A 13,463-nucleotide genomic window follows, 5' to 3' on the forward strand; every position below is an offset into this window, starting at 1 on the left:
TACAAAAAATCGACCCAATACTAATCCAGGTATAGTGCATATCGTTTTTTTTCTCTTGAGTTTCAATCCTCCATTTTCATTTGTATGGACTAACTACTTGAGCTTTTTGGAAAAATACCTAATTTTCTTTTAATTGGCAGTAGTTTTAGTGAAATTATTACACTATACAATAAGTAATAATAACTACTATACAATAAGTAGTTTTAAAAGATTATTAGTATATTAAAAAATATCTGTTAACTAATTTGAGCCAAATAATAATCTAAGTAATACAGCACCCAAAACTTACTCTAACGTTTTATATATATGTGGGTGTGTGTGTGTGTGTGTGTGTGTGTGTGTGTGTGTGTGTGTGTGTGTGTGTGTGTGTGTGTGTGTGTGTGTGTGTGTGTGTGTGTGTGTGTGTGTGTGTGTGTGTGTGTGTGTGTGTAGGTATGTATGTATGTATTATTTATACTTTATGATCATTGATTTTTTAATAGAAGATTAAAAGTAACAAAAAAATAGGAATATAAAAATGTGCAAAATAATCCAATTTTATAACAAGTAATCAGAACTTCAAAAAGCTTTTTGTACATTTTCTCTGGTTTTTGTTCTTTCCAGTTTCATTGTCACTTTGTCTCGGTCGTATCGAGCGCGTCTGTTTCTATTGCCGCCGCCGCTTCCGCGAAGATCTTGAGACAATCCCTCCTCGCCGCTCTTCTACTGCGCGATTTTTCAGCGTCTCGCCTCGCAGACTTTCATCTCTTTCTATGCGTTTTTATGCCATGTGCATTTTACAGAAAACGCCTACTGATTATAACAAAGTGTTTTGTAATTCTAATTTCAAGCAGACACTTTTAATTTTCTTTTTATATTACGACTTTATTCAGTTTCATAGATTCGACAATAGAAAAGTTACAAGAACTGAGGAAAAACTTTAGTAATATTTTACAACTGCAAGTTTTTATTCGTTTTTTTTTTCAATTTTAAGTGTTTTGCTTAATTCAAATATATGATTCATTATGATTACTGGAATGCAGCTAGAAATGGAAAACTGAGTAGAATGAAAATTTATGAGTGAATATTTTTCAATATGCGCATACCAACTGCAACATACTTTTCAGATAAATGTATTTTTACATAAATTTATTATTAATTTTATTTTTATTTCAATTTGCAATTCCTAATTTCCAAAAAATAAAGATCTACAACGCAGTTCTTTATGAACATTTAAAAAAAAGTAATCTCGCGGAAAATAATTTTATTTATTAACGACGCAAATTGGTTTCTCTACTTATTTAACTAGAATTTATTAATAGCCTCAGCACGATTGTATTTCGTTTGAGTGAAATCAGGAGTGAATTAAAAATAGAACTGCTACAACGAGATGTTGCAGATAACAGAAGTTACTCAACGTTGAGAGAGTTGATTGATAAGTACTGCCCGACTCTTTTGTGAATCCATTCAACTGTGTTCGATACAGTGAACAATCAGTTCGGAAATATCTTAAGATAGTTATCGAGAACGTTTCGTCTATGAATTTGCCATCGAGGAAAATGGAATTCGTAGTGCATTCGAAAATATACAAAAAAACGAGTGTAGTTGTCGTACTAAAATGTCGTTCATATTTCAGTAAATCTGATCAAAATCAATAAGTTTTTTAAACAAATACGATCTATTTTATTTCATACTTATTGTTGATTAATATTACCGAGACAAATACACAAAAAAACATAAATACATCGATATCCGATCGCAGAGAATTGAATCTTAACGTCTTGATTGATTTTTCTGTGTTCTATGATTTACGAACGTTTTTATTCGACAAATGAATGCTTTAAAAATATATAGAAATTAATAAAAAAATCAGTTAGTAGTAGCGATTTATGGAAACGAACAACTTTGTATGAAAAGAGAAAACTTGATGATGCTCAGAAGAACAGATGAGATTAAAAATTTCAAGTTGATTATTTTTCAACGAAAACGATTCGCAGCGCGTTTGAGAAGAAAAAAAAATCAGTAAAACGACGTGCACTATAAAAATGTATATTTTCAAACAATGTCAATACGATTATATAAATCGTACAAAAGTGTATTATCTTCAATTTGAAATTCTGTAATCAATGAAGATTAAAATTACACAGCCAAGTGAATATTTCTAGTAACAGTACAAGTTTCATGCTAGTTTACGAACGTTAACAATCAAATTGAAGCGTCGTCTTAACGAGTGATTCAAGTATAAAAATGCGACGTTGCCCGTCATTCTCAAATGAAATAGCCCAGCCACGCGTCAGGCGGACAGCCCGGGGATGATTTTGACGTTTCGATTAAAAGATGTAAAGCTCTATCGCTATAACGCAGTGGAGAAAAGCGATAGGAGTTGAGCTCGGCGAGTTCTGATTTTCGGCGTGATTACATTTGGCGAAGCGAAGAGTGGTAGCCGCATCCTCAAAGCTGTCGCATCCGGCGGTACGGCTGTCAAAGTTGTCTTTTCGTCCGCGGGGCAGGAGAGAAGATAAGAGCCGGCGCGCGCTGGCGGCCGCGATCGGATCCCGACGGAGGCGGGCGCGCGGACGTGGAGAGGCGCGTGCAGGTAATTTAGGCGGGCGCTGTTTGGGGGCGCAACAGCTTCGAAAAGTCATCTCTCGCGGCGCGCGCGCAGAAGAGCCGCGGCGCAGTCGGCTGGAAGCAGGCTCGCACTCGGTGGGCTCGGCTGGCTGGCCAGAGATATCGGAGATTCAGCTGCGCGCATATTGATTGGCGTCGGCGCGGGGTGGGGTGACGGAGTCAGCGGCGCAGACACGCGGCGCAGCGATCGATCGCGCAGCCAGCGGCGGCCAGACGGGCGGAAGGCGGCCGAAGGCAGGCAAGCAGGTTCCGCGCTGTGAGCGTGACCCATATCCGGCGCATCGGTGGTCGTCGACGGTGGCGCGACGGAGCGACCCCTGACGGCCGAAGCCACCGACCGGAGGCGAGCGAGCGAGCGCAGGCAGTCAGCCCCCTGCCAGCCGACACGGGACACACAGGCAGCGCCGAGCGTGAGTGAGAGACAGCCAGAGCTCGGCAAGCTCCGTTGGCCGCGGCGGCGACTGTCGACGACGACGACAACGACGACGACGACGACGACGACGACGGCGACGACGACGACGACGACGACGACGATGACGTTCGCACCAGGGTAGCGGACGAGCAGCGAGCAGCAGCGTCCCCGGCGAGAGTCCGCGCGCCCCGTGGCTCGGTGTGCCAGTGCGCGCGCGACACCGAGCGCCCGTGCGCTCGTCGACGGACCCGCTCGCGCCCCAGCGGCAGCGGCGGCTGCGGCCTACCCTGTCGGCCGCACACTCCCGCACACAGAGCGAGTTCGGATCCAGCAACTGCAACCCTGGCCTGCCACAATCCCTTCGACTCCGTCATCGTAAGTACCGTTACGAGTCGGCGGCTCCACTGGCGCGCAAGCTCCATCTCTCGCTCCGCGCGAGCCCCCATCGATCTCTGCACTCGTCTCGGATACGTGCCTCTCGCCGCGGGCTTTCCCTCTGCGTGGCGCGGAAAAAAGCTCTCGCGGCGAGAGAGGAAGAGATAGAGAGAGAGAGAGACAGAGCGGCCGAGCATCGCGATGAAGAGCGGCTGAGCGAGTGTGGCGCTGGCTGCGTGCGCGCCTCCTCCTTGGCTGAGCGTGTACGTCTGCGGGTGTGTGTACGTGCGCGCGCCCGCGCGTGTTGGTAGATGACTTGGCCGGTGGGTGACGTCTCGCGTGTACGTACGTACACGGCCACCCGTACCTGCGCTCACTCGCCCGCTCTCACGCTCTTGCGAGGATCAATAAGCAGTGCCGTACAAGCTACGAGTACTTCCACACGCACCGCCTGTAGCCACCGCTTTTTCGCTTTCGCCTCAACTTCGCTGGCTGCCGCTCGCTTTTCCGCTCGCGTACCCCCGATCCTCTTTCTCTCTCTCTCTCTCTCTCTCTCTCTCCCCCTCTCTCTCTCTCTTTCTCTCTCTCTGGCATTCGTTTGCGCCCTTTCGCGAGCCGTTCCAAGCGCGCGACCACGATCTTCATTCCGACGCCTCGTGCGATTTTTGTTTTCGTCTCGCCCGAGTGGCACGAATCCACCTGCACTCGCGTTCCCCCGCCCCTCTCTTACTAGACCGCTTTTGGTGTTTTTTATTCTCGCAAGCTCCCTCCCGGGTCACAACAGCCGAACAGTCGAGAACGTATGCGTGAGAGAGTTAGTGTATATTAGGAGGTCGACGCCATTTTGCTCGGGTGCCGTAGGTGGTGTTATGGTGGTTTGCCTCGGCACAAGTTCTGCTCTGCGCACGCGATAATACGATTAGCTTTCCCCACAGCTGCGATCCCTATACGTTTCTGCCTACCTCATCTGCCCCATTATATCTTCCACTCTTCTCGCTCTCTCTTTGGCCCTACATTTCCGCCGCGTGTTTATTTGCCCTTTTCGGGGCTGGACTACTTCACTACTCGATCATTCTTTTAAAGGGCTTATTTTAAGAGATATATTATTATAACTTCGATTGCTATATAGTAAGAAGATTTTACTGAATACTTTATATGCTTCATTCTATTGTGATTTACGCTCTAAGTAGAATAGAATGGTCAACAATATTTTATGAAAAATAAAATCGTTGCCCATTAAAAACGAAAAAAGAACTATTGCAAGGAATCCGATAGAGATTTGACGACGACGCCAAAAGGTGACAACGTGCTCGGCGCGTAATTGAAATAATTTGGCAACGGTAAGGCAAAGATCAACACTCGTTGTGTGCCGGTTTTTGGAGGTCGGATCCGCGCTTCCGAGGGAGAGATAGACTCTCTCTCTCTCTCTCTCTCTCTCTCGGGTTGTTCTGATTTGCTGAATGCGCGTCCCTGTATATCGCAACGTGAAAAAGGCTATTCAAGTGGAAGGCAAATTTTTCCCTTGATTTTCCGTTTTTTCTCTCTTTCTATCAGTCTCGCTCAGCATTGTTCCTCTTTTGTTTCACTTGTATTTCACTTCAACGTTTTGAGCTTTCCTAAATCAAAATCACAACATCGTAAACGGGTCTCCGGACGTTGTATTTTGAATGATAATATTATTGTTGTAGATCGATGTCGATAGAACCAGTAGAAATGTCCCTCAGAATATTAATCGAAGCTGTCTCTAAGTTTTAGGTAATATGTGCCTGGCAAGCATGATAAAATATCGAATATGTTAGTTAATGATTCTATCGGATTTGAATAAGTTGAATTGCGATAACGATCGATACAGTACACAGCTTTGTGCTTTTATTCACAATTAAACGACAATTTACGAGTGAGAGTAAATTCAGATGCGCAAGGAATAATAATGAGCCTGAGAATGACGTAAATTAACTATTGGACAACCGACTTCATATTGTTTGAAAAATTTATACAAAATTTCTGAATAGTCGTAATGAGTATAACTGGTTATTGGATAATTTACGATTGATGTTTCTTCAGGAATAAAATATTTTTGAGTAAAATGTAGCCTTGCTTATATTGATGTGTCAACTGCCACTTACATTCTGAATCTCCAAGGAACAAGGGAATGGCAGAAAATCAAAGAGTTGCCTTGAAAAAGTGAAAAAATAAATTATTCGTTCAGCAAATGTCATCTGACGTCTGATAATTGATGAAATCGAGTTATTCGCTTTAACATTTCCAATATGCATCTGTCATCAGGTATAATCTGTTGTGGAATAGGGGCGATCGATCGAGAGCCAGAGCTTTTAGTCGTTCACAGAGCAGAAATCGAATTTCGCGAAGGTAGTAAGGTGCGTAAAAAAGAGGCGCCCATGCCTGGCCATTTGCTAGTGTGTGCGCATATACGCGCGGTAAATTGATCAGAATCGGGTGGCACTTGCCGCCAAAAGCTATTCTCGGCAGTCTCTCGACGGAGATGTGCGCTTTTGTATTTTTAGGAAACTGGAGTTCTTCGCACCTTTCCGCTGCATCTTTCATAGCACATCTATTTCTCGTGCAGCTCTATGTGTGCGTGTGTGTGGCTTTGAGAATAGACGATGGCCCGACTGTATTTCTGGCGGCGGGTTGCCTGATCGAACTCGGGCATATACTACTTTGGTCCGATATATGTAAGCAAGTTATAGCCGATAGATTGCCTTTTACATTGAGCGAAGAGAAAGAAAGAGTCTAAAAGTGCCCTGCTCTGCGATTAGTTTGGCGAAACGAGGTCACGTTCTAAACTGTCCACTCAAGTTCTACAGGCTCTATTTCTTATAACGGATTGCTTAATATTTGAAACCTCTACCGCGAACGTATGTAGTTACGAGCATTGGCCATTCTCCAGTCAAAAATGAATAGGTTCTCACACAAATCTAATCTTAGGATCCAGGAATCAACGTTGCATCGCGGTGGCTTGATTACTTAGCGCGCCCTTCCTTTTGATCTTTGCTCGTGCTCCGCGGGTTTGGCAGCTGTCAAATATCCGGCAACTGATCGCTTTAGCGTTTAACTGGATTTAGCCCTGACCTTGCTTCGACGTCGTCGTCGACGTCTCGCTCTATCTCCATTCCATTATTCCACACTTCAGAATTTCTTGCCTTCTGCGCTCGTTCTATTTTTAGAACACGTATGTACGGTTCATTTTACCCTCTCTATATTCATGTCTCCTAAAGTCATGTTAAGGGTAACGTATTGACTTGAAAATTGATGTGCCTCACAAATTTCGATCTTAAAGTTATACGATCAATTAAAAGGCCGCGTTAATTCAACTGTGACTGCGACGATTTAATAAATTTACGCAGAGTGCATCGTTTACAAAGTCCTTGGCGCGACAGCTATTTCCAGTGTACAGTGAAAGGAAGTTAAATTGGACTGTCCGTGTCTATCTAATTTATAAGCTCTCTTGTTAATGGCGAGTTTTAGGAATATTGCTCTTGCGTAGCTGAATAGGAGCAGACACGACCAGTTTTTATTTCAAATTCACATCGAAACAGATGCGTGTCTTAAATATATCCATCAACGCTGCTTGTAATCAAAAGTACGGTAGCTACATTACAAAATAGTACGTCCTATAGTGTTGGCGAAATAACGCGAGGGGATAAAAATAAAACGACGCCGTGCCGACTTTACGTACTGCGACTTAATTGCGCACAACGTTAACATGAAAGTTCAACAACTTTTCTCAAAACTTTGCCACTAATAATTGTACAAGCCAACAGCCGAGCAATGTGTCTATCGCAGCATTTCATGCTTATGCGCTACTTGTGCGGGTGGCAAGAGGGTGGGCTGAGAAGTAAGCACAGCTCGCTTTATTGGAACAGTTAACGCTATTAAAGTGGCGCGAATCCACCTCCTACTTGCGCTCGCGAGTCATATAAATACCTATTACGATCTCCAAGCTCTGCGCGCCACGATCTTGTGCTCTTGATTCATTTCAATAAGATTTTCCTCTTCGCACTAAGTGATTCATTATCACTTACTTTTTTCATTTAAAATGTCTGTTTTTTTCTGTTGCCATAGATCATTGTTTTGAAGTATATCCCTATTTGAATAAGCAGAGAATTATAGAGCACTTTCGCGTGGTCGAAACGCGGATTCAGTTTGACTCAACCAATTTGTATATGCAGTCTGTTGTGTATACGGTAGGCCGTGTTACTTTATCGTGTATACCGTGTGCCTCGGTGTTGCCGAGGCAAATATTAATGTTTATCGTAATGCTCATAACCATATTCTTAGCGTTTCTTATCACGCCAGTCATTCACGTTTACTTTCTTCACCAATTGTTCGCCTGTAAACCCGACGGGGATAGAAAGAAAAAAAACCGCAAGTTATAGCACCTCCGAGTAAAATTTAAAGAACTTGAAGAAAAGAGGAGTTCAATTTCGCTGAAATCTCTACACTCAGCAAAGTTTTTTCGCGCTAAAGTTAATAGAGACTTCCCTCTTTTTCTTTATATATATTAGGATTCATCGATGACGAATTTCCCTTTAAGTCACAAGCTATAAACAAATGCTTCGCGGTTTACAACTTAGTCAATAACCCGTTGACCAGCTACTTGGGGAGATGATAAAAGAACCGTTCGGTGGAAAGTAAGAGGTTATATAGAAATCAATGTACGATCACGCGTTAGACGGCGAAAATGCGCGCGTTGACCTCGTAACACACACGGTTATATATCCGTTTTTCATGTTTTGATCCTTTTTGATGTACGTGGTGCAAGGCGCTGACCTTTTATGGCTGTCGCAGATCTTACGTGCCTTTTTTTCCTTTTACCCTTCTTTTTTCCCTCTTGGCTCTTAAACCGATTCTCGTTCTACATGTCGTTACTGCATACTGGGTTTATTCTTCTTCGGCCATGTCGTCTTTTTCACTATTGTGCGTTTGATCATTTGAATTTTCTTCATGTCAATATGTTAACTAGTTTTCTGTAATACGGTTCCAGTGCACCTATTGACATTCTCGCGATTGTAAAGCTTTTCTCATTTTTCATTGAAATGAATTTTATTTAAAAAACAAGTATATATATACACAGTTTCACTGTCATTATTTTACTATTTCTTAACTCTAAAAAACTTGAGAATAGCTCTTTATGAAACAAGCGCTTGAAATTAGTGCTACCATTTACGTGAAAGGTCATTGCGTTTGTCAAAAGCAAAATTCTTCTCTTTTTGGTTGTAATATTTTTTGGATTTTCTGTATATCATTTGCAAATTTATTTCTTTATGCAATGCTTACAATCATCATATACTATATTTGTTGAAAAAAATTACGGGCTCCGCTAGGGTTTATTCATGTGCGTTAAAATATTTCGTCCTTTCGTATCAATTTCATTTACATGATTATCAAAGATAGTTTTCTTGATTAATGATTTTCAAATTTTATTTTGATGTTAAATTAAATTAGGTTTAACTTTAATGCAAGATATTTCCATCAATACGTTCAAGGAAAGATCTTGCAATAACGACCCTAGGGGAATTCAGAAAATGTAGCTCTTGCTTTTGTAGTTCAGTCAACGTTTCTGAGTATTATTTGAACGCATAGTCAAATTGAATTTAAATTGCATAAAACATAAACATTTGGCTCATTGATGTCATGACGTATACATGATGTACATTTTCCAGAATTATGAATGATGTATTTTTCTTTTTGAGTTGATATAGTGTTTTTAATTTACTCATATATGCCAGCTAAATTTATTTATTTACAGTATGAATTAATGAATAGCAAAATCACTCGTAATAAGAAATAGCCGAAGTCACATTCTTCGTTGAGTAATAAGAGGCTCATCTCGTTCTATGCCTTGACGTGTTAACACTCGAGAGCCACAGATTGCTTCTTTCCGTTTCTTAGCTCTTTCTGTCTTTCTCTCCCTTTTTCGAGTGGCTTTCATTAGGGGAGTTCTTATTGCAATTTCCGACCTGTACCGTTCTCTCGTGTTCAGCGAAGTCGTAGCGATCGTCAAATCAAATCTTGTTCTGGCTGTTTCTGCTGCGCTATGAGAATGGTTGTTGTGTTTAGTAATTGAAACAATGAGTGCTCGTTAACGCAACGTTCCGCGTTTTATTTCGCGCGCGCAATTGTCATGCAACCGAGGATAATGTCAGCATGAAAGAATACTTCATTTGAAATTCATTCTACTGAAAATTTCGGAACCGCCAACAAAAAACTATCGATTAATAAGGCGTCCGGACCCCTCAATATAACTTGCAAAGTGTATGTGTGATGTGATTAAAATTCTTTTGATCTCTCATAATTAAAACATCTCTGCATTTAAGCTGCACGAAACCTATCGTATAACCAAAACTGACTGGCCTAATAAGCTGCCTGGCAGGATAGTGCAGTGCGGTCGTATAATTAATTACCTCATTGTCGGACCATCGCTCAAATTTCCTTCTATTCTTCGCGGCCAAAGGCTTTTGTTCGAGCTCGCTGGGTTGTCCATTCTCTCTTGCACTCTATGAAATAATTGATCGTCATCGAGAGAAAAAAAAATTGACGGCAATCGGAGAGTCGAGCCAAGGACCAGAAAAAAAACCCTCGCTCTCGCCTATTGTAATCTAGCGCCCGATAGACTTATTGAATTGCGTCGCGAGCGGACAAATTGGTCCCGTAGATTGAGTCATTGCCATCTTTTTCTTTTGAAATTTTCCTTATTCTCCTCATTAGTCGCGCATGCACTCGATCGTCTATTTTTTTTTCTCGGTCATACAGAACATAGTTATGCAATAAAGTAGACAAGGGACAATCAAAAATATATTCATGTGAAGAATTGATTGTGACCAACGTAATCGTTACCTATTGAAAAAACCAGTTATTAAATATTGAACGAAATTTATAATTGAAATTACGATGTATATTTTAGATATTGGTTTTTCTCTAAAATAAGCTTCGAAATTTATTATGAAAATGTTTTATTTCCGTTTCATTTCTCATTATGGTTCAATTTTTTTATTACCATATGTAAAAATAATAATCTGAGGTAATTCCATCTCGTGGAAGGATGTTCAATAATAAATGAAGTTCTAAAATAATTACGAAAAAGAAATCTTATTAATTAATGAGAAAAAACTGATTGAAATCAGAAATCTATAACGAAGATATATTGATGTGCAAATTTTGCAATCCATGGTAAATATTCGATATTTGGAGAACGCAACGACGAAAACGACGAGATTTATAAATTGGATGGAAAATAATTTGGTTGAATTTCTACATGTTGCGTTGTTGACAATTTAATAAAAGACCTGATGAGGCTGGAAGGCAAACCAGCGAAACGTTGTCATAATTAATTGTGTATAATTATTTGGTTGGAGTTTTGGGTGTCACTCTCAGAAAACTTTGGAATATAATTCATTAGATCTATAATTTGGTTGCATTACTTTTATATTGGATTGGAGAAGTATAATAGTTAAAAATAGGGGAGGTAGCGTGGAGTACAGTAGAGTGAGTTACAGCAGGAGACTGCAAGAAAAGAGAAAGAGAGAGAGAGAGAGAGTGATAGGGTGTCGGTAGTTGCGCGCGAGAGAAAGAGGCGGAGGATGTGGCAGCTCCTAAAATAACCTCTCAGCGTCGTTCGCTGGTGGTATATGTTGATGGAGCAGGCGCAAAAGGCTTTGCTCTTCTCCCGCGGATTACGTCACGCCTTCACCGAAGAGTGCCGGAGGAGATCGGAATCGAGGTCCCATTCGTCCTGCCTTGCGCGACAATTTCAATAGCTCGCTCTCCGTCGCAAACTTTAGCCCGAAGGGCTGCCCTATCTTTCTTCCACTGTGTGTATGTGTGTGTATACGTTTCGCCAGTCGATGAGCTGGGCTTTCATCACGGAAATCAAGTCTCGGTAGCCATTACTGGTTGCTGCGATGATAGATTTCGCACGTGGATCATTTTCGTTATTATCTACGTGTGCTCTTTCGTATATACACGGTCGTTTTTATGGTCTCTCATATATTGGTCGATACATTCGTCATTTTTAACACGCCAATTTTATTTCACGTGTGTTTCTTGCCTTAAACGTGTTCGAAATAAGAAAAGCCCAATTTATATTGTTTAAAGAACAATAAAACCTGCGAGAGTCCTGTCGATGGCGAGCGACTTCAACATAAGAGCCATAAAATACCAATGGCAAACGATAGCAGTTACTAAATTATCCGCGTTATGTATAAGCTTTCAAAGAGAAATAAGCCGTTGTCGACTGGTTATAGCGAATAGTTGAATAATCTTGGCTCTGCCACGGCACAGAATGCAATAGATTTAAAGAGTCGCCGTGCCATGCGAACAGTAGATATTTGGATTCAGTGTAGTATATCGATGGCGATAATCAAACGAGCAGTTCAAACCAAATGCCACATAAGCCGAGGCAGGCTGGAAAAGAAAATAAAGAGAGGCATTCGCGCAGACCTTTAGCTAACACGTGTGAAAGAGTTCCATTAAATAAAGATAGTCGGCGACGATAGGCTGCGGATCGATAGCGCGTCTACTGCTCTCTCTCTCTCTCTCTACGAAGAGAAAAAAAAGTCACTAGACCTCTCTCGGGACTTTGTGCGTCTTACAGTGCTGTGGCGTCGGAGGTGGCGCTTCCACGGCGCCGCAGGTTCCTCAGCTGCTGGCCACTGGAACCACCTCCATCAGGAGTGCCAGCAGCATGCAGGACCCAGTGCTCGAAAACATTCTCGAGGTAAGTCTTTCAATTACATTATCAATATTTTATTGATTGTTGTAACTTTGTAATTTTTAATTTTAATAACAATATGTTTTCGTTGTCGAGAAACAAAGTCTTGGATATTGTATTTTGGCCCTTGGACGGTTTCTCGACTAATTGCTTATTTATTAGTGCAGAAAAATTTAGAACTGATAACTTAAAAAACGTTGGAAACAACGAAATACTACTAAATTCTCTACTAAAAATTTCTGAGGTTAATAAATATCTTAAATAACAGAGAGTGATTCGAGATTTGAAGAATTAAAATTTAATATTAGGACAATTATAAATCTAAAGAATTTATTCTGTTCTTTAGCTTCTAAAAATAAGAATACTATTTAATTCATAAACATTTTACTGACATTGAGTGTAGTAGATTGAATTTGTAAGACCTATAATCTCAATATTTCCTTAAGTATTGAATTTTAGTACGACATTATCGACATGAAATATAAGGGTAAAATTTGATAAGTCATCATTTGATAAGTATTTTCAAAATGAATTTAATTCCACTGGCGATCAGAGATGACAGCTATACTAGCTTTCGGGGAGGAGCGCGTGAGGTATAAAGTTGAATTTGCAATTTTTACCGTGAATGCAGTCATGTCACGCGCAAACTTCAATGGACAAGAGTGCCTCAGAGATGTGTCATTTATCGCTATGTTGACGGACTACCCGGTTTGACTAGCCAAAAAAGATCGTTGAATTAGCGGATATTGGAAAAAGCAAGTTTGGCGTCAAATAAGCCAATGTAAAATAAGGACTTATTTGCGTATTCACAGGGATCACATTATTACTTATTTTTTGTTAACATCTCAATAAATACTGCTCAAGAGATTATTTATCCACGAAAATAATAATTGCATTGATTGATACTCAATATAAAGCTCAAAATATACATTCAAATAACCCATGATTTTTCGTCAATCAAAAGTATAAACAGCAAACAATCGAGATTACTACAAAAATTTGCTTTCCGAAAAATGTCCAATCTGCGAAAACGTGGAGAAAAGAGAACGAATTAGATTTGGGCAGAATATAGGGCGAACCAACCGAAGGAAAATCCATCAGAGGGTGGAAAATCTCACGACGATAAATGGCTCGATCGCGAGCGCGACGTTGTCGGTGGAAGCAGTAGTGGCGGTGGAAAAAGGCAGAATCAATAAAGCGGCCAAAGGTCTAGGCACGAAAGGCGCGCGCGGCAAAGTTGGCCCCCGGACTCCCCTCCCCCCACTCTCTCATCACAAAGCCACATGTGCGCGCTACCGCCGCGAACTCTCGTCCGTCTCGTCACGTATCCAA

General features: G+C 41.2%; 1 protein-coding gene across 16 annotated transcripts in view; it reads left to right on the forward strand.

Annotated features, from left to right (window-relative positions):
* The first annotated feature begins 2,681 nt into the window (after positions 1 to 2,681).
* Positions 2,682 to 13,463, forward strand: part of LOC131663804 (RIMS-binding protein 2-like) — a 37,380-nt gene continuing 26,598 nt past the window's right edge. For all 16 annotated transcript variants that reach the window (XM_058934450.1, XM_058934453.1, XM_058934441.1 and 13 more), the window contains exons 1-2: positions 2,682 to 3,397; positions 12,015 to 12,137. In XM_058934450.1, coding sequence (XP_058790433.1) covers positions 12,105 to 12,137 — 33 coding nt within the window. In that variant the 5' untranslated portion in view covers positions 2,682 to 3,397; positions 12,015 to 12,104. The remainder of the gene's footprint in view (positions 3,398 to 12,014; positions 12,138 to 13,463) is intronic.

This window comes from Phymastichus coffea, unplaced genomic scaffold (genome assembly GCF_024137745.1).
Source record: "Phymastichus coffea isolate CEN01 unplaced genomic scaffold, Cenicafe_Pcof_1.1 PCOF00038, whole genome shotgun sequence".
Lineage (NCBI taxonomy): Eukaryota > Metazoa > Arthropoda > Insecta > Hymenoptera > Eulophidae > Phymastichus > Phymastichus coffea.